The sequence below is a fragment of the Lacerta agilis genome, chromosome 4 (genome assembly GCF_009819535.1).
Source record: "Lacerta agilis isolate rLacAgi1 chromosome 4, rLacAgi1.pri, whole genome shotgun sequence".
Lineage (NCBI taxonomy): Eukaryota > Metazoa > Chordata > Lepidosauria > Squamata > Lacertidae > Lacerta > Lacerta agilis.
This window is the reverse complement of record NC_046315.1, coordinates 98,811,594-98,833,291: the sequence shown is the minus strand read 5'-3', so window position 1 is coordinate 98,833,291 and position 21,698 is coordinate 98,811,594. Positions and strand designations below refer to the sequence as shown.

At 43.4% G+C, this 21,698-nt stretch overlaps 1 protein-coding gene across 10 annotated transcripts in view; it reads left to right on the top strand.

The window, feature by feature from the left end:
* PCDH17 (protocadherin 17) overlaps nt 1-21,479 on the top strand; it is a 142,706-nt gene extending 121,227 nt beyond the window's left edge. For 3 of the 10 annotated variants that reach the window (XM_033148003.1, XM_033148006.1, XM_033148002.1), the window contains 2 exons: nt 10,281-10,355; nt 18,912-21,479. In XM_033148003.1, the coding sequence (XP_033003894.1) occupies nt 10,281-10,355; nt 18,912-19,597 (761 nt within the window). In that variant the 3' untranslated portion in view covers nt 19,598-21,479. Of the gene's footprint in view, nt 1-10,280; nt 10,362-18,911 lie in introns of those variants that run through there. The other 7 variants (XM_033148012.1, XM_033148010.1, XM_033148007.1 and 4 more) reach the window with 5 other exon arrangements.
* Nucleotides 21,480-21,698: the final 219 nt, after the last annotated feature.

Here is a 21,698-nt window from a genome sequence, read left to right as displayed (position 1 = left end):
ATCATCCCACGGCCCCCTCCCTCCCTCCCGGAGCCGCGGCGCCGTGTTTTAAGACTGAAGCGAGCGAACAGCAGCGCTGCTGTTCGCTCACTGCAGTCTTAAAACGCGGCTTGGCTTGGCTCCGGTGCCGGTCGGGAGGGGCCCCCGGACCTTTTTTCCCATAGGAACGCATTAATTAAATTTTAATGCGTTCCTATGGGAAAAGGTGCCTCGCAAGACGAAATTTCCGCAAGACGAAGAGTCTTGCGGAACGAATTAATTTCGTCTTGCGAGGCACCACTGTAGATGAAACATTTCATAGGCATTGAGTTTGATTAAGAGACTGTGAACAGTTTCCACTGTTAAATCAAGGAAAATAACATTTCTTCTTTTTAAATTCCATAGAGGTACTCACATTAGTATATTCCAGTGAAAATATCAAAGAGCCCTGTGGCACAGCTCAAAGACTAGATTTGCTACCAAAACACTGAAATTTGTAATGAATTTGAAGTTTGTCCTCAGGCAAAACATCTGAGAGGAATTTGGAAAAAAGCTAGAAAGCTTCAACATGACAGCGAAAAATGTCTCGGTACAAAGAGCTCCACATTTCCCTGAGTTGTTGCCAGATTTTGCCAAAAGTGTAATTCAAGACACATTTAAAGGTTCCCTCTGAGGTATACCTTTCTCAGAGAGGTTTCCCACACCCCATTTAAATACCAACTTATTTATATATGGTTTTTCCAGAAGCAAGAAATAGATTATTTTAAAATATCATTATATGGCACAAGACTGGAGAACAAAGATGATGATGGTAATGGGTCTAATTACAGGTGAAGATGAATCAGCGTACAGGGGGGAGGTTCAAAAAGTATCTACATGGTGCTTAGAGAATAACTTGCACCTAAATATTAGCAAGACAAAGGAGATGGTGTTGGGACTTTCGGAGGAAGAGAGGGGAACTAGCCCTGTTGTATATCGGGGGTGTTGTGTGGAGAGAGTCTCTTCCTTTAAATTCCTGGGAGTTTACCTTAGTGAAGACCTCACTTGACTTGGGAAAAACTTGGAAAAACAATATAACTCAGGTGGTTAGGAAGGCCTAACAGACTCCATTTTCTCAGGGTCTTGCGAAAGAACAATGTTAAACAACAATTGATTACCTCCTACCGGTCCACAATAAAAAGCATCCTCTCATATTGTATCACAGTGTGGTATGTTGGCTTGATAGCCACAGAAAGTCTTTACAGAGGGTGGTGAACACAGCGCATGATATCATGGACTGTCCCCTGAGCCTGCTAAATGACATCGCAAGGGATCGTTGCCTTAGGAGAGTGAGAAAAATTCTCAGGGATGATTCACACCCCGGCCAGCACCTCTTTAATCTTCTACCTCCGGGCAGGAGATATAGAAGTAGAATCAGCCATACCAACAGGCTGAAAAACAGTTTCTATCCGTGGGCTGTTAGGCTGCTGAACGGAAAATAATACAGTGCAACTGACTTTCAGGGTTGGTGTGTTGTGCGACAAGCACACAGAGTGCAATGAGATTGAGTGTTTGTGGGGGGAGGCTCGGTTAATTTCATTGTACACAGGTTGTAAATTGACAATAAAGGTAGTAGTAGTAGTAGGCTATATAATTATATGTACCCATCTGACTGGGTTGCCCCAAAATGGCTGTGATAAAACAGAAACTTCTTACAATGAATTTCTGTTTAGATGTGAGGAGCTATCCTACCCTCCACACCTGCTAGCAAATCAAGGATAGCAAACACACACACACCCCATGTTCTTCTGGTTCAGTGTGGGGGCTCCATGGATGGGCATGGCTGGCCATGACTTCAGGCCCAGATTTATTGCTCTGATTCCAATCAGTTGATGCTCCTCTGCATCTAGTCTCTGGTTCACCTTCACTGTGTGACCTTCTGGCCCAGATTTCCATATAGACTAGCACCCACGGTCACCATTAACCTCTGGCTTCCTAAAAAAACCTGTCCCTTCTCTTAACCAAGAAGTGTGCAGCCACTGTTGCAGATCTTTTCACAGTTGGGCCAGTATTGTAGTCTGCCGCTTCCCCCACAATGTGATCCTGAAAGGGAAGGAGCAGCTACTGAGGGAGCCAAGAGTGAAAATGGGACCATGAGATCAGGGCAGTAAGCCATCATGCTTGAAGTTCTTCAAGGGTCATGAGGTCTGCAGATTGTGAGGAAGCCAATCCGGAGGGTGCAATGATAGCAGACAGTTCCTTTCCAGCATGGCTTCTGGGCAAAATTCACTGTTCAGGTCTTGCAGAAGATTTGATTTGATTCATTCTATTTCTATGCTGCTTTTCATTCAAATGAATCCTAAAGCAGCTTACAAACAATAAATAACCAGAACATAATAGAACATCACAAGTGCATCAATTACAATCTACAAAACACTGTTAATAAGGCAACAACTAAAAAAATAAGCTAAACATCACAATTAAATCAAAAGGCATATTATATGATTATCAAATCAATACAACATTTATAATCTGTAAAACAAAATAAAAAGCAGCAAAAAACAAACTAGGCACTCTTAAGTTCATACACACACTCCCGTGACTCACAATCATTAGCTCTACTCAGCTCATTAAAATGCACAGATGACATATTCACCCCCCAAAAAGAAAACATTATTTTTAACCGTAGTATCAGTCATAGTCGGTTTTGTAGTGTTGTGTGCTCAGAATCCAGAAGAGAGATATTATTACAATTAGGCCTGTTTTAACACAGAGAGACAGATGCCAGGGGTCTGTCTATAAGCACTTGCAATAGGAGCATATGCATGGCATCAGATTTACTAATACTTGCATCCATGAGCCCTAGGCTCTTTCTGAAGCTAAGGGGAGGGAATGTTTTTATGTTCTAACATTTTCCCTGGGTAGCAGCAAATTGGCTGGCGTGCAGTTGTCTTGAGCTGAACTGCACAGAGTCACGAGAGAGAGAGAGAGAGAGAGAGAGAGAACGAGAACTGTGGCGGCTGCAGTGGGAGGGTGGGTAGAAAGAGAAATAATGTTTAAACTGCAACTGTGTAGCTAAATTACATGTCTGAAAGTTAAGAGATGAAAGATATGAAGCTGATGCATATGGACACTGTGAGGCAGGCTGAAAAAGAAACTTTGGATGCAAGAGTTCTGCTTCTGTCAAGAGCAGTGTTTTATTTCTACAATGCAACACAGGTTGTGTCCTGCGGCAGGATTAATGAAACAGGCTCAAAATAAGTCTTTTTGATAGCTACAACTGCATCTGCAGCTTCGTGGGCCTCAGAGTTAGGAGCAGTTAATGGAAGCAGCAACCCTGTGATGGCAATAGTCTTGCTGCCGAGGCCATGGCTGTATCCCATGCTACTTCAGCAACATCAGGAAACAGAGGGGAGGGCCGAGACCCATAGAGCTGATGGGGGAACAGTGTTCCTCCCATGCCAACATTGGCCCCAGCAGTCCCAGAATGGTGTGGGATGGAGTCATGCAAAATGGTGGCTATGGCCCTGTAGAAACTGTCCCACCAGTTCAGGGGTGTGTGTGAGGTACAGGAAGAAGTCCTCCTATGTTTTCCTTTAAAGGAGCAAGTTATGGAAACCCTTGCTGTCTTCCTCATTCCACACTCCGAGTTCTGTGGGGCATAGCATGTGTGTACCTTTCCCCCTCCCCACACCTTCTTCCAGGGCAAACTCCCTTCAGAAGTGGGGATTACTGCTGGTTGCACCTGGCAGAGGGGAAACAACCCTTTTAAATAGAGCCTGACTTACACCATCCTTTTTGTCAGTGAAACTTCTGCTAGGTGGCTTGATCATGCGACTGAGCTGAAGGGATTTTGGGGTAGGGCTAAGTCTGCCCCTGTTCTATCCTGCCATACTCACCTCCCAAGTGCCCCTTTTGGAGGGCTTACTCTGGTCTTAGCCCAGACAGCTTATTTCCACTTTTCTCCATCTGAGCCAGGATGAAAGACTTCAGATGGAGATCTGCCTATTTCAAACTCTGCTTATTCCAGCAGACCTTGGGTTTGGATTGCTCTCTGTGTCTCTTGCTACTTACCCTGTGTCTCATCCTGATAATGGAGACTACCATGGCAGCTATTATCTTCAGGCACTGTGCTGACCGACTTTGGGAGAGGAGAATTTACCTCTGTGCCTGCTAACAGGTCAGCGCTGAACCCTGGGGTGAAGGAGAGAGCACCCCAATTTGGTGCAGAAACTCAAGGAGAACAAAACTACTAAGAACTGAACAACACAGACACTTCATGTTATGTTGCAAAGCTCATGGGGAATTACAAGCTGTAGTTGGCAATCCTAGATGCCATTAACACACATGAAAATGCAGTGATCATCTGACTGGTTTAAAATAGAAAAAGAAGCTTGTTCATTTATTAAGCTGGACTACAGAAAACACTTGTAAAATGCCTCTAGTTGTGTGATTGCTTTGCACGTGGTTATCTAGGACGGAGTTACTGTGAGGCACCTTCATACTTCATTTAGGACCTTACTGACTTTTTTCTTACTGATGCACGGCTGGGTTTCCGGGGGGGGGGGAGTATTTCAATTGCCTTGCAAGCAGAGGGTTTTTATTATGGCCCTAAAATCAAAGAGAGCACCAAGTTCCTGGCTATGGAGTAATCTGCTAACCTAGAAACAAGAGAGGCAGAAAGCTAGGACAGACTTGTAGCATTTCGGCTTTTGGACAAAACATGGATTTCCCCATAACCCAGACAGAAGCCATCTAACCTCATCCAGGAAATCTCTCACCTGGGTGTAATAATGCTTTCAATGAAGCATAATTCAGTGGATCTGGAAAGTCATAGTTTGTGGTGCCATCTGGTCAAGCACTAATGAACCTGCTGGGGATGTTGGTCTAATACGTCATTATCACTATGGAGGGCAAGTGATTCGTAAACTTTTTGGATGAAAGAAATGCTGCCAGTTTCCCGTCTTTCCTGTGGGGCGCACAAATCACTTTCTTTTTTCCCTTTCAACTACAAGGAAAACAAACTTAAAGCCCTTGTCCTACGCTGAAGAATGCAGAGTTCACCACTGGCTTTTGAATATCATAACTTGCCCAAGAAGCACAACTTCTAATAGTGAACTCAGGTCACCACCTGACAGCTGCTACAACCAAAACCACTGAGAAACAGCAGGATGCTCATGGTGGAGTTCTGAGGTCTACAGAAATGCAAAAATAAATAGAATAAAACTGTGTGTGTGTGTGTGTGTGTGTGTGTGTCAATTGAGGACTTGGCCTGCTCAGGAGGCCTACAAGGGTACGGATACTCTTCAGCCTGAGGGCCACATTCCATTCTGGGTGACTTTCCAAGGGCCACATGGCAGCACTGGATGGGGCCAATGGCAAAAGTGGGTGGAGCAAGGAATGGAAATGGCATGCTAGTTTCTGCTCACTCTCACACACCCCTCTCCATCCTGCAACCAGACAAGCAGCAGGCATTACATCTAAGCGAGACATCTGCATGCCAAGCAGGGCAAGTGAGGGGGCGTGGCCTGCGGAGAGGAGGTGTGGCCTAGGGACAGTTCTGAGGGACAGATAAAGAGGTTTCGAAGTCTCTGCCCCTCCCATTTTTGACACAGGAATGCAGAGCAGAGGAGGGGAAACCTGTTTCAGCCCAATGGCCACATTCCCTCATGGGCAACTTTCCAAGGTCTGCACACCAGTGGCAAGCAGAGCCCAGGGCAAAACATGGGTGGATGAATGGATGTGTCCACTTGTATATGGTTTGGGTTACCTGGTAAGAGACTTTGATTTGTTTTCAAACAGAATTTTAAGTTTTTATTTTGTGTTTCTGATAATCAAGAGTAGAATTGGCAGGTGACGACTCTTCCTACACCTCCTAACCTTCTGTCAGGTCATTCAGTGCAGTGTGGATTTTGTCTTGTCTATCAGATCCATCTAACAGTAAAAAAAAGGTGGGGGGAGAGCAGGTTTATGGTGACCTTTAGTGAAATGGTCATAGCAATAAATCCCATTGCTTGCATTACAGGAGTATTGATGTTTATGGCTCTGGTACACCATCTGCCTTCCTGGAACCCAACGTATTAACAGTCTCTCATCTTGCTGTTACAGAACAAACATTGTTTTGTTGCAGCAGACATTTGTAGACGTGTGGACATAATGAAAGAAGCATATGGGTCAAGGTTTGGCTGGAAAAAACTGGCCATATTTCGGATAGGGAGCCTAGATCCCATTTACCATTTATCTGACGTGTCATGGTTGCATCCATCTCCAGAGCTCCATCCATTCTGCATCTGGTAATGATTTTGTCTTCTGTTGGCATAGTCGGGGGGGGGGGTTGATGCAGTTACTGCATGAAGCTGTTGTGCATGTTCTCCTCCTTGTGTAAGTACTTCACTTCAGCCAGGACTATTTTCCTGTGGTGCAAAGCCACAATTCTGGGGTGGGCTCTCACCATTCCAGTGACACATCTTGCTGTTGATGCTGGCAGATATGTCTACGCTTAATATGAATGGCAGAAACTGCAATACACACCCACAAACAAACACCATTGCCATTGCTACAAGTACACCAAATGTTTTATGTGATCCAAGTGCCTCTTGCATAGCTGCCCATATCAGTGGCCTGTTTCGCACCTGAAACCCTGAAGAGCCACAGCACTAGGCCAGGGGAACCAAAGGACTACTAGTTTAAAGCAGTATAGGGATGTTCCTTATACGCTGCAGAAATGCATTCCATTTATCTGTCCTTATTAAACTATCCTTGGGCCATGCGGATAAACAAATCCCCACCACAAGTAGTTATGTCAGTTCTATTTTTAATCCCAAAACACATCTTCTAATTGAAGGAGACATCCTGATAAAAATCCTCTAGCTAAAATAAGTGTTTTGGTTTGTATTTTGAGGAAGAGGGCAAAGGACACTTCAAAGGCTTGTGCTTGCATATATCAAAGATTTAAATTGCTCTTTTTAAACAGCAGTCATTGTGGTTACTTATTTTACCAATGTTCTTAACTCATTTCAGACTTTTTTGAAACCTGAATCCATGTCTGTGACATGCATCTACCATACCATAAAGACATCATGTGGAGCCAGTGAAGGACCATAGATATCGGTCCTAAATATAAATGTGCTCTGAAATATCGGGACATTCCCTAATGTTATCTCTGTGTGTATGTGTGTGTGTGTGTGTGTGTGTGTGCAGTTTTGAACTGCTAGCATGATTTCCCACTTAAATTACCAGCCCTTTCCCCCATGTTACTTTGCAGTAAAGGGGTAAGAAGATTCAGTCATGGATCCCCCATAGCACATGTAGTTTGACCTTTAGACTGAACAGAATTAATTCATATCGGTGAATTTGATATAATAGTAAAAGGTAAAGGTAAAGTGACCCCTGACCGTTAGGTCCAGTCACGGATGACTCTGGGGTTGCGTTGCTCATCTCGCTCTATAGGCCGAGGGAGCCGGTGTTTGTCCGCAGACACCTTCCGGGTCATGTGGCCAGCTGTAATCTAAGCCGCTTCTGGCGAACCAGAGCAGCGCACAGAAACGCCGTTTAACGTCCTGCCGGAGCTGTACCTATTTATCTATTTGCACTTTGATGTGCTTTCGAACTGCTAGGTTGGCAGGAGCAGGGAATGAGCAACGGGAGCGCACCCCATTGCGGGGATTCGAACCGCCGACCTTCTGATTGGCAAGCACCAGGCTCTGTGGTCTATTTCCCCTGTAAAATAAATTCTGTGCTGTTTTGCAAGGGAAGTGTTGCATTCCATATGTGTGTGTGCGCACGCATGTGCGCGCGCGCGCCACGCATGCTTTGTTGACTGCTTGCATTTCTTTCACTGAAGTTGTTGTTCCTTTTTGTTCTCTCTTGAACAAGAGTACAGTGGTACCTCGGGTTACAAACACTTCGGGTTACAAACTCCACTAACCCGGACGTAGGTGCTGCTGGTAGCAAACTTTGCCCCAGGATGAGAATGGAAATCGCGTGGCAGTGGGAGGACCCATTAGCGAAAGCACGCCTCATGTTAAGAACAGTTTTGAGTTAAGAACGGACCTTCGGAATGAATTAAGTTCATAACCCGAGGTACCACTATAGTGCCATTTTCCCGAGGAAGTATTCCTGCCTCTAGAAGCTTCCCTGACTCTGCTTGTTAGCCATGCTGGCATTCTCCTGGTCCTGTTTGTGTCCCCCCCCCCCCCCGGCATTCTGTGGAATATATTCTATATGAGCTTCTGTTCTTGAAGTTTTGGACAACCCCCTGACATTCCTGAAAGATTTATCCTTTTGTGAAAAACAAAGTTGAGAGGTGATCTCATTTGAGGGGAGTTTCCTCTTTTGAAGTCAAATGTTACTGTGTTGGACTTCCTTGGCCATTTCAAAATATGCTGAATTCAACAGCACTCTGAACGCTGTTCCCGGTCAGTTCAGCAGCACTGACATATCAATCACAGCAAGATGCCAGTTACGATTAAGAGCCCCCACCCCCTTGGATCTGTTGTATGACCAAAGCTGTTCTAGGGTGCAGTTATTTAGGGAATTTAGGAATTTTACCTCATTGTCATGACCAGAACGTGGGTAATTTAAGGAGCAGATGATGGGCAATGATTAAATGGGAAGTGGACATTGGGTGGGGACTATGGCCTGGGTGTGGGAACTTGAAGTCCCTCCAGAACTTTAAACAGTTTTTATGCTGGACTGAAAGATCAAGCTTTGACTTGGCCTGAAATCTGCCATTTTGATTTTGCTGTCCTTAAACCAGGTCTGTGCTGTGTGGCAACTAAAGCTTTTTATATTGCAAGCTACCGTGCAGTTTAAGTTGTAATTTACACTAGTATTGAAAAATTAAACTACTTTTTAAACTGGTGTTAATTGAACTAGAAGCTGAAACTTTCAGCTGAGTCCTGCTCTTACGCTTTCATTAAATGCTGTCCATTTTACCCTAAAAAACTGAAACTTATACTGAGTTGGAACTAAAAGCCAATACCACCTTTTTGTTCAAAGACGATTCTCCCATTTGCTAGGTCTTCATTGTGTGGAGCCATATAGGGGTTGGGGTGGAGTGGGGCTACTCCTCCAAAATTGGTATTTAATAGAGGTTTCTGGTTTACTATTGCCTCTCAAGACTTCTCTGCTAATTTAGAGGTAGCTTACCTTCTGGGGCAGAATTGAAAATGCATTTGTACAGGCTGACTGTGCCCTTGCTAAAGTTTAAGTGGTGCCTTAATTAATTAAACGGGAGACACTTAGCCTCCAGTCACTCAGCTTCTTAACTTGCTTGTTACCTTGACACTTTGTCGCTGGTTCTGAGATGCTTGGGGAGCTGGGGCTGCCCACTTGCTTGGGATGCCAGTTCAAAACTCCATATTTTTATGCTGTTCTCTTTGTGAAGGAACTCTTTTGTTTGCAGCTCAGCCATCACACACAACAATTTATTTATTCAGTCCGTTTACCTGCATTACATGGGATTTTGAATGCAGAGCTTGAAAGCCATCTGTCAGGAATGCTTTGATGGTGTTTCCTGCTTGGCAGGGGGTTGGACTGGATGGCCCTTGGGGTCTCTTCCAACTCTAGGATTCTATGATTCTAATTCCTATGGAAGCAGTAAGGGTCTACTTCATTTTTCACACATGATTTCTCCATTTTGGCTTTATTTCTGTTAACTAAATCATGACACGGCGTAATACGTCATGTGTGGTTGTTCATCTGAGGTTGCATTTACCTAATTTTAAGACCTGCTAAGGAACAAGTGATTGCTATTACGTCCTGATATGTAACACCACAGAATTCAAAGAGGGTGCACTTACTTTTCCCCCTGACTGTAACTATACAACCTTTAGAAGACACCTGAAGGCAGCCCTGTATAGGGAAGTTTTGTAATGTTTAATGTTTTATTATGTTTATATATGTTGGAAGCTTCCCTGAGTGGCTGGGGCAACCCGGTCAGATGGGGGGGGGTAAAATTATGATGGTAATGATGATGATTGGTGGAACAGGGTGTCCCTATTTTCACCAGAGAAATGTTGGAGGGTATGTGGTTAGTATTTTCACTATTCTGTGCTTGACAGATTTGTGGCTTTGGTGGTTTCTGTATCTCTTACCTGTGCAGGGGGCAGGGTAACCAGGCTGTGGGGCCAGGAGAACAAGGATGTTGTGCATGTCTTTCAGAGGGTCCCGGTGTGAACCTGCTTTGGGCTTGTCTGGCCTGGATGATAGATTTCAGCTGTGAACATTTAAAATTTAGCAGGGCATAATGTGGGTGGCTGGGGAGTATGGCATGAAGGGTGTTTTCTGCATTATAACTCACAGGTCCAATTTTCCTCCAGAACAGCAAGGGAGAGGCCAAAGACCCATTGTTGGGCTCTGTGGACCGGCCCGCTGTAAGGAAGGAAAATTTTCAGGTAACAACCATTGTTTTCTTTTTCTTGCATGAATATGTTAACTCTAACTTTAATGTCAGAATTGCAAACTATGTCCATGTTCCTACCAGAGGCCTAAAAATGGCTTCAGTGTGGAGAGAAGCCTCTGGGTGACAACAGAAGGAATTCTGACTGCTGCTACAGCCACGCGCAGAGCGCCGCTGCCAGCTCTCTCCAAGGGTGGATCATTTGCTTGCTCATCGTCCGCCGGTGCTCAGTTTTTTGTTCTATTTATTGCAATAGCACAGAGGAAACATTCTTGTTTCTCTCTCTTGCTTCAAGCTGCCTGACACTGCAGGAGGGTAAGTGAGCAGGAGTGGCAAGCGAGTGGCCGGCCGTGCTGCACAGGGCTAGGAGCGGCTATCGCTGTGTCCAGACCCAAGAGCTCTCACCCAGAGGCTTCTGACCACAGGGAGTCTCATTCACAGGGTTGTGTTTGAACTGGTACTCAGATTTCTCAGAAGCAGTTTATGTGGAAGGAGCTTTTTATGTGATGTGGAGTATGGGGAGTAAAGAGCAGCTCTGACCCTTTTAAATAGCCTTCTTGTTTATGCAGTTCATCTCAGCTGTGATGGACTAGAATTGGGTCCACTGCTAGTCCATCAGCTCTTCATTGCCTTTGAAATAATGCATGCCAAGTTCATGTTGAAATATCTTCCCTTAACCCTTTCCAGGCCTAATTAAACATCACGTACATTCACATTTAATCCCCCCCATTGTTGTGGGAGGCGGGCAAACCATTGAATGGGAGAGAGCAGAGCAGCACTGAGCATGTATGTATTATTAACCCTTTCCATGTCAACTGCTTTCCCTCCCCCATTTCTTACCATTACAGATGCTTGCTTGTACTTGCAAACGTGTATTTGGAACTTAACGGGGGGGGGCACAGATTATTGGAGGGGGGAGATAAAGCAGAAAAATACTGGCCATTGCATTGAAAGATTTAAGCATCCTTTCTCCCAATTCCTTGCCACTTATCCAACCCTCCCAAAGCAGCTTTTACGTAATAAAAATGGTTCTTGGATTTTGAAAATGTAACATTGAGCATAAAATCCACTTTTTCCATGTTCAACTTGTCTCTTGTCCAAATATGAGAGCTAAGCACATGTATCAGCAATTAAAACTCTGACAGTTCCATGACCACACATTGGAGGCACCCCGTTTGTTTTTTTCCTCAAGCTTGTCTCAGCGCACACCCTTCTGTTTTGCATCAGACTGAGATGCTCCACATCCAAACACATGTTCTGGATTGTTTAACGCCCCCCCCCCCCCCAAAAAAAAAATCCTCCCAGGAAATGTGCAAAATGGAATTTCCTGGGACTTGAATGCACACATGCACATAAGCTACTTCTGTTTAATCTGAAATTGCCATTTTATTTACTGAAATGGAGTAGGTGAGGTTTTTACTGCTAGTTCAGGTTCATCTCAACTTGATTCTAAATTGATTTAAAAAATGGCAACTTTCTCCCCACAGAAACAGTGCAAAAATTATTTATCTTTTTTTCATGGATCAGTTTATGCACAAAGCAATATGCTGGAATATACTGTAAAACTTGTAGTGTTTGGGGCCAACAGTGAGCCTTAAAAAACAACAACAGCAACAACCCAAAAGAACTTTTAACCAACCACTCAAATGTGGTAAAGCAGCCCTCCCTCCCCCGTTAGCATCCTTTTCAAACATTCCATTGACTGTCTTGCTAAAGGAAGGGACAAAACTCTGACCATCCAACAACCTCCAAACCTCTGCCCCTCACATAGCAAAAAGTGAGGTTGAGGATATTTTTAAAAATATTCGTTGTTTCTGGTTCTGCAAAGAAATGTTAAACTGTGAAGTAGTAAATGTATGACATGCAAAATACAGTTTCCAGCTGAGCGCAGAAAAAGGGGGACGAACGAAACACCTGCCAAAGAAATACCACACGGGTATGCAAGAAAAAGACAACACAAGGTGCTTGGAAGCTCCGGTAGAATAAGCCCTGACAAGAAGAAAGAAATAATTGAGACAACCTCCAGAAATAAACGGGGGCCCTGATGGAAACAGAAATGGAAGTGGGAAGCATGGGAGAAAAGGGAAGGAGAGGCAAACACCCACTTGCCATCGGCAGTGCTTTGATCTGAACTTTCTCCTCCTCTGCGGATTATTGCTGGGCAGAGATAATCTGGATTAAGGAAGGGGAAAGTGTGGGGCAACCGTGATTCCCAGGAAACATAACATGGATGTCACACATTATAAATGGCAGAAGCTCAAGAAGTTTATGATGCACATTAAAGGAAGATATGGCTATACACCTTCCTTTAAGGCGCAATGGTAGCAATCCTTGGCTAGTTGGAGCTCTCTAGAGACAACCCTCTCAGTAAGGAAGGGAGGGCAGAGTATGGTTGTCATTCAGAGCTGGAATGGGGAGGACAGACTTGGTGCATGATGAACACAATCCAGCAGGAGCAGACTTCCCCAAGATTATTTAGGGTAAGTGGGATCTGGTGCATCAGGGACCAAGATGTCTAGGGCTAGCCCTAACAGAGACAGAACGTTTTGTACTGAGAAGAGACTGCAAGGCCCCTGGAGGGGGCAGGAATTGTTCTGGATTTATTGCCAATCAGTTTTCTAATCTAACCCTCCTAATTGCTTTCCTTAGCTGAAAACACCACCTAGACCAATATAAATATGTAGATTCCAGAGAGCTCTGTTTAATAACACGCAGCTTGAACATAGAACTCTATTTGTTTGTCTCTGCTTATTTATGTCAAGATCAATTGTAATTAAAGATGAATTCAGCATCAAAAGAAGCACTTTAGCTGATCATCCTCATCAGGAGAATCCCAAATCCCTTTAGGATATTTCAGAGAAACCATTGTTCTACCTTCCTCTTCTGCCCCCCCCCCGCTGCCCCCATACCTTGACAGACGCAGGTGCCGCTGTGGTCTAAACCACTAAGCCTCTTGGATTTGCTGATCAGATGGACGGCAGTTCAAATCCACGCTTGGGGTGGGGTGAGCCCCCATTGCTTTGTCCCAGCTTCTGCCAACCTAGCAGTTCGAAAACACACCAGTGCAAGTAGCTAAACAGGTACCTCTGCGGTGGGAAGTTAATGGCATTTCTGTGTGCTCTGGTTTCCATCACATTGTCCCATTGCACCAGAAGCGGTTTAGTCTTTCTGGCCACCTGACCCGGAAAGCAGTCTGTGGACAAATGCCGGCTCCCTCAGCCTGAAAGCGGAGATAAGCGCTGCACCCCATAATCCCCTTTGGCTGGACTTGAATGTCCAGGGGTCCTTTACCGTTTATAGATACCTTGTGATAATAGCTCCTTTTCCAGCAGACATTTGCTCCCCTCCAAAAGAGAGAGACTTTTTGATATGAATTATAGAAGGTTTTGTGACACTATTGTGGCAGCAACAAAAGCTGTCAAAAGTAAGAATTATTAACCATAATATAGTCTGGATGGACAGTGCTGCTCATTCTCCAGGGAACTGATCCCATATGGTTTATTTTAAACATGTTGTGTAAACTGTGGGAATGGGCAACATATTACTAAAAGGCAAGGAATAAGGAAAAGTGCTTGCCTAATTCCTGAAGAGGCATATTTCATTTCATGATTTTCTTAAATCCACTTTCACAGATTAAGAAAGACCACTTTCAAAATACTCAGAGCAGTTCCACATGCCTCAGATAGATATTATTTGGTGCTTATGAATCTGAAGACACCCTGATGTAGGGGGCACTCCAGGAAAAACAAACTTAAATGGGTTTTTTCTTTCAAAAATCCCAACCATTATAAACTATGCCCCAGGCCTGATTTTTAAAAAAGCTCTTTTGCAGGAGGCTAAATTGTCTGATGAGCAGCTTCTTGACATGACTGTCGTCAAGATAGACAGTTACGGCCAGTTCAGAGAGGGAAGCTGCTCTCCAAGACTCCAGGACTTTGTGTTTATGTCCCAGCCCAGTGTTTCACTTCTCCCAAGGAAAGACAGCCCTGATCTGGGGCAGAGAACATCCTTGTCCCCTCTAAAGTGGCTGGAGCTACATCAGAAGCGATCATAAAAAGCTGTTAGCAACCCTGCTCCAAATCAGTGACATCTATCCATTGTTCTAGGTGGTAGAAATGGAGATAATTTTAGCTTTATATCCATGCATATATGTTGATTTATTTTAACAGTTGTCATTTGCTTTGAAGCCAGAGGAAACGGCCGGGGGGGGGGGGGCTATAAATAAATTTTACTGTAAATGGTCACAAAGCACATTCATCATATGGACAAAGCACTTCTGTTCCATTGGATTCAGTTACACCTTATAAACAATACATTAAGCTGAATTCCTATTGATCCAGAAGGTAATAGAAGCTGCAACATGCACATTGAAAACATTTCAAAAATAAAAATAATTTGCATTATACCAAGCCGCTCTTGTTTGCCATTTTACTCCCCATCATTCTGCTTAAACATTATTCTCTTGGTAGCTGATTTTTCCATTTTGGTGGCACATGCACTTCAGTTTTCAACAGCTGTAATTTCAGTTTGTCCTTACCCTGTAACCCCTCTTTTAAATGTTCAGCATGCTTGGAGAGCCCTGCCTATTTGTATACAATTAGCACAACCACACATTCTACGGGCTGCATCCTGGGGTTTTGTGACTCTAAATTCTACTGCAGCTGCCTTGTTTTCTCTGCTTTCCTGTTTGCTAGGACTTGCCAGCCATGGTTAATTCCAGGTAACTTGTTTCCTTTTCTTTCTATGGCTGCTAATTTCTCTGGTCTATTTTCGGATTTGCTCTCCCTAATGTGCACAAAGCGCTTCTGATTGTTTACCCGGGTGCCTCCAGAGACTGACAAAGCCTCCGGGCTGCTGCTGTTTATTGTACCCACTTGGACTGTTAAAGGTTTGTTTTCAACCAGAGAAGCAGGTCGGCCTGAGTTGTGATAAAGACCAATGGCGCAGATCACCTTACCAACCTCTTCTGCTGCACAATGTGAGATGAGGGCCCATTTTATATATTTATTTTTACCTTTCAAATTGATTTCACTTTCTCATAAATACTCATTTAGCTGTGGGTGGTGATAGTTCACTCTGTGTTTATAGCTGCTTTTTTTGTTTCTTGTTTTTTTTTTTGCTCTTGGTACAAGAGTACCTCTTCGATTTACTTCTCTCCTGTCTGCTAGCTGCAGCAAGTCAAAATTGCAGGCTAATGGTGAGGTGAGCAGCTTATAATATATGATAATCAATACTTCAAATCTGCTTTCTGTGATGTGACATAAAAAAGGAAAGCAAGGAAGGTGAATAAAAGAGACAGAAAGCTGCTGATGTGTCCCCCCCCCCTTCTTTCCCTCCTGCCCAGTGGGACAAAAGCTCAGGGAGAAGGGGTAGGTTTTCCCTTCAAGGTCAATGCGTGCTTATTTCCTCTTAAAACCACTCTCCCCTCTTCATATTTAATTCAGTTGGTGCTAGGAATCCCTGGTAGCTCAAGTGGACGTTTAGTCAATACTGCAAGCATAAATACAAACCAGGATCGTTAGTTCACACGTTCAGAGGAAAGCAGTGGAGTCAGCCGTAGTGGCATAGGTCGGTTCCAGCAGCTCCACGATGAGGCAAGCTGAGATGGTTGCCTCGGGAAATTATGGGCCACCATTCAGGGGGGCACAGTGGGAGGCAGGCACCTCTGACCTGGGTGGCACAAAGGGATACGGAGAGCTGCTCTAATGGCAATGGAAGCCCTTTCCTGCACAGCCCCCCCCCCTGCGCCAGGGTTTGGGGGGGGCAGGGAACAAGGAATAAGCATTCTCATGATCAACTCTTGCTCATCTTGATGGGGTTTGCCCATGTGAGGTTTCCAGTAGAGCGTGCAATGTGTCTTTAGGAGTGTGTGCTTGGAGAATTGCCATCTGGATTTCCCTCGTCCCCTGACACCCAAATGTCTTGGGCTGGCCTTGTCATTTAGGTAAGGTTTTGCAGTGGGAGGATGGACCACCTGCACAGAGAACAAGGGGGCTCTTTCTGGAGGGGGTGGTGGAAACAAAGAAGACTCTTTCAGCCAGTTTCTTTCTGAAAACATTTTCTGCCTCCTTCCACCTTCAGCCTGTTGTCTGGTTTGTGTTGCTGCCTCCTTTCCTTTGTGTATTTTAAAGGGAGATCATCTTCAATGTTGCTCAGGAAGTTGCTCAGAAAAATAGCAGTGGACTAACTGGCAAAACTTGTATAATTGGGTATGGTTTGGATGTTCCTGATGTGGTTTCTGACTTGGCACTGGGATGGGGGCGGGTTTGCCATTCAAAAACAAAAATGTCAGTGATTCTACTGGGTTTGTCATAGTCCCCAGATGTGGCTTAGGTAGTTTGGAAACTGTTTTGTGAGCTGCCGTGGAAGCCGTCAGGCCAAAAAGCAACACAGAAACATCAAGATACAGAAAATAAAGTAATTCTGTGAATCCCTGCCATGTCCGCAGAGGGATACAGTGGTACCTCGGGTTACAGATGCTTCAGGTTACAGTCTCCGCTAACCCAGAAATAGTACCTCGGGTTAAGAACTTTGCTTCAGGATGAGAACAGAAATTGTGCGGCGGCGGCAGCAGGAGGCCTCATTAGCTAAAGTGGTACTTCAGTTTAAGAACAGTTTCAGGTTAAGAACGGACCTCCAGAACAAATTAAGTTCTTAACCCGAGGTACCACTGTATATTAGTCACTGCCATCCATAGACTGGCTTGGTACACACCTGTGCACTGAAAGTTTCTAGTAGTAATATTCTGATTTTTGTGTTGTTTTTTTTACACAGTTGTAGAGTGGCCAGAGCAATCTATGTGGGATATTTTCATTTTTATATATTTTGTTTTACAATTCTTAAATAATATATGGAAGGCTAATAGTTATTTTAGGAGATAATATGCAAAGTATTAAAGTGCAACACATGCAATCAGCTTATTTATACTCTGGACACCATCCAGCCAAGGTTAAGCACATAAGTCCCACTGACTTCAACCAAAGAAGTTAAATGTATGTGTGTTTAAAAGTCCCCATTGAAATGAACAGGGATTAGATTGAATTTAACTAGGACTATATTGTGTTCAGTATTCATTTTTTTGTTCTTTGATTGACAGGGCTTTACAGAATACTCAGGAAACACAGACTGTTGTTAAGGAAGTTCACTTTCTTATTTTCTATTTTGCTCCTTTACTTCTTTCATATTTATTCCTTCGAAAACCAGTTTCTAGGTTCTGTCACACATTGGTGTGACCAAGAAACTGAACCAGGCCGGGGTGTGTGTCATGATATGGAGATGGAAGTGGGCATCAATGATTGCCCAGGGCTCAGTGGCTGGCACTCAGCCCAGTGGGACAAAGTGAATAGCTACAATCAGTTGAGATACAGTAAAACCTGCCCCTTCTTCCTTCCACTGGGATCGCCATGGACAGGATTAGCTCCTATGTTAGCTCTACCCCTTAGTCCACCCTGTTACTTTTTCTCATGCTACTGAATCCCTGCAATTCAGCCTAACCGAGAAATCCAAAGCACTGCACTTGGGGGATGAAGGTTTGTCCCTTGCTCCTGTCCCTGGGTGGTCCACCAGCAGGAATCTTGTGGAAGGTCCATTGTGTCCAGGACACATTTTTCACATGTGCACGCCACAGGCCCTTCCTCTAAATGCACTCACACATACACACACACTGCCCATTGTAACTCCAGGCATTTTGATAATTCTGACGAGAAAATCATGGCAAAGAAAAGAAAGTTCACTTTGTTAACGATTCTCGAGAAAAGAAAAGAAAGCCATCTGACTGGAAAATATTATCAGCTGTAAGAAAATGTAAATGTATGACACTTCCTAATAGTAAGTGCTGCAGAAATCAAATTTTCCAACAGATTCTTACCAAAACAAAAGCAAAAAAGATAAAAGCCAATTACACAATCCATACTCATGTCTAATAAAACAGCTGCAGTGGCTCCTTTGACAAGCTTGTACTCAATGCGCAGTAGCGGAAAAATTCCATTCCTGTGTTTTTCGCTAGAAAAGGAAGCTTTTTGAGAAACACTTTTTATTACACGACTGCCATGCAACAAAACAATTACGAACAACAGAGGTGTCAAAGATGAAAGCTCAGCTTGCTTAATTTTTATGAAGTGTTTGTGTTTATGTAGAGTCAGCCATTGTTCGGTTATTGGTTCTTGCATTAAAAAGTAATACTGATAATTCTCCTTGAGTTAGTTCACTACCATTTGCTCTTCTCTCAAACGATTTAATCAGAAGAGAGACAAACAGATTTCTACCGCAGATTAGTTTACAGATGAAGCTCAGTCCCATGGAGAGCAGCTCCCTAAAGGCCCCCTTTCTGCTTCCTTTGGGCTGCAGAGCCACTGATGTACCTTGAGAATAGTTCTAAATAAATCGATGGTCTCAACTTGTTGGTTTATGCAATGCTCCTGAAATGTTTTAATTATGATTCCTTTTGTAATGAGGATGGCCAGTGATCAAATAAGCAAGCTGTGATCTGATTGAGGCAGCTGATTAATGACTTTAAAAGCATTGTATCCCCCCCCCCTGTTTGTTTTTGCAGAACAAGAGGAGTGTGTTAATTGCACAGATGAATGCCGAGTGCTTGGTCATTCTGACAGATGTTGGATGCCCCAGTTCCCTGCTGCCAACCAGGCTGAAAATGCAGATTATCGAACAAATCTCTTTGTCCCCACAGTGGAAGCTAATGTTGAGACTGAGACTTACGAAACTGTGAACCCCACGGGGAAAAAGACTTTTTGTACATTTGGGAAAGACAAGAGAGAGCACACTATTCTCATTGCCAATGTGAAACCTTATCTCAAAGCCAAACGTGCCCTGAGTCCTCTCCTCCAAGAGGTTCCCTCAGCATCAAGCAGCCCAACCAAGACCTGTATTGAGCCTTGCACCACAACAAAAGGACCGCTGGATAGTTGCGAAGTCAAACCAGGAGCCTTGGCTGACCCCAGCAGCCAGTACATGACAGCCAGTGACTGCCAGTACCCATCTCCTAGGAAACAGTCCAGAGACGCTGCCTTCATTGCGTCCGACCAGATGGCCAGGGTCTTTGCTGAGGTGCACTCCCGGGTGAGCCGAGACTCCGCTGAGATGGACTCTGTGTTGGAGCAGATAGACCGTTCAAACAGGGAACTAGGGAGAGAGTCCGTGGATGCAGAGGAAGTGGTGCGGGAGATTGACAAGCTTTTGCAGGACTGTCGGGGAAATGACCCTGTGGCTGTGAGGAAATGAAAGAAAAACCACAAAAGACAGCCTGGCATTTGTTTGCTTCTTCTGCTGAATTGAAAATACAAAAAAAAGAAAAAAAATCTCCCCTGGTTCTAAAATTTATACAGGGATGAACGAAGACCAATGCTGCTTTAAGGCTTTTAGTGAACATCTGAAGTGCCCACAAGTATGTTCTTTTCACTGCTCTATCTTTTTCCACAGATAACACTGGTTTCGTTTTTACCAAACTTTCATTAGAACGGCGTGATGTATGTTAACGAGAAGGAAGGAGGAGGAGGGAGAACAACGATGCCACTTTGACAATCTAATAGAAAGATATAAAGGGGAAATAGGCAAATGGAACCTGATATTTTAGGACTGATAGTTGTTCACTGTTTATGTGTAGACTCCATAAAAAGCAGGGTGGAATAGTTCTCTGATAGATTTCCAGCAGTCATTATAGGCTTCAACTGAAAATCCCAAAATCAGAAACCAAGAAACAAAAAGTCTTGTAGTCAACCAGGCTCCCCCCAAGCATTAACACTCATTTGTGACAACCATTTCTGTATAAAGTTATCTGCCACCAAAAAAAAAAAATAGGGGAAAAAAAGAGAAAGAAACCCAAGAATCCATTCCATAACATTGTTCAGCAAAAATATTCTGGTCATTAGTAACACAGCTCATGTCATATTAAAGTTAAATGTGAAATGATAGAGTCCTTGTTTGTCCTGCACCTGCATAAACTAACTCACGTGGAAAGGAGAGGGGGGGAAATGCTTTAGTGTCCAGCAAAATTTCTAGGCTAAGCAGTATGTTTTAAACCTGAGGCATAATACGAGATCACAAATAATAATTACCTTTTGATAGGTAATAATAGAGGAGACAAATTAACATTATTAACACCTTTTGTAATTCATTTGTGGACACTAAAATAGCTCAAGTGAGTGCAAACATTTCAGACATCAACACAAATCCACACAAAACCATTTAAATGTGCAAATGTAAGAAGATTCAATGTGTTTACATCAAATGACATATTTTTTATTGATTTATTGCAGATTCAGTGCATTTGAGCCAAATTGTTGAGTGTATAAGAGCTATATTGTGTATTTTATTAAATTAATATATAGTTGTGTTGCAAAAAAAAATATTTGGGCTTATGATGTAAATGGCAAGTGTTGCCTCAGTAGCTGTCAAACTCTATGAGTTTTGTTCTCTCCTTTTATTTCTTTCTTTCCCCCTGTGGAGTGTGGGAAGCAGAGCCTCAGAGCAAAGTCTCTTGTTTAATGTATGGTCTACCAAGTACCACAGTACATAATCTGTTCAAAATGTGTCTTGAGTGAGTTGATGGAGCTAACTGAATGGCCGACATATACATCCATCAGTCATGGTTATGTGCAAGTCCTTGTAGAAGCTTCTGTCACAACCCATGTTTAATAACAAAAATTACACTTGAACCAACACCTGGAACCTTGTTCTTTACTGAGCTTTGTCACTCACTCACTCACTCACATGAACACAGGCCGTCTGTTTAGATATCACAGTCATGGTTGAATTCTCAAATTACCCTAATATTTCAAAGTTTCATACTAGACTTTGGTTCATGGAGCATGAAAATGCTTTGGTGCTCATGTGCTACAAACAATCTTTTGTCTGGTTTCCTGGAAATTGCTGTTACATTGACTGAGATTTCAGCTTGAGCTCACAGCCCTCCTTCTCTCTCTCCTATCACCCTCTATTATTAGAGTTTTGGGTAATTTTATTCGCTCTCTGTCCATTGCACACACTTTTCTATGTGCTGTTCCGCATTTGATTCTTACGAAAGCTATCTTTTAAAATTAATGTTTTCTTTGAATTAAATTTGTAAGTACAACTGAGCACCATAAAACATTCATATATCTCCTTAGTTCCCCATATCTGTGTTTTGGGTAAACTGTGCAACATAGCAGCAATATTAAATATGAACCCATCATCTTCTTACTTTTTTTCAGTGTGAAAAGCAAACTTACTTCAGGCTGGCAAATTTCAGGCTCCAGAGCCATTCTTTTACTTCAAACGCCACATTTTTCACTCCACTAAAGAAGTGAGAGAGTAGTACTCAGAGGTGGTGTTATGTTAGTTGTGC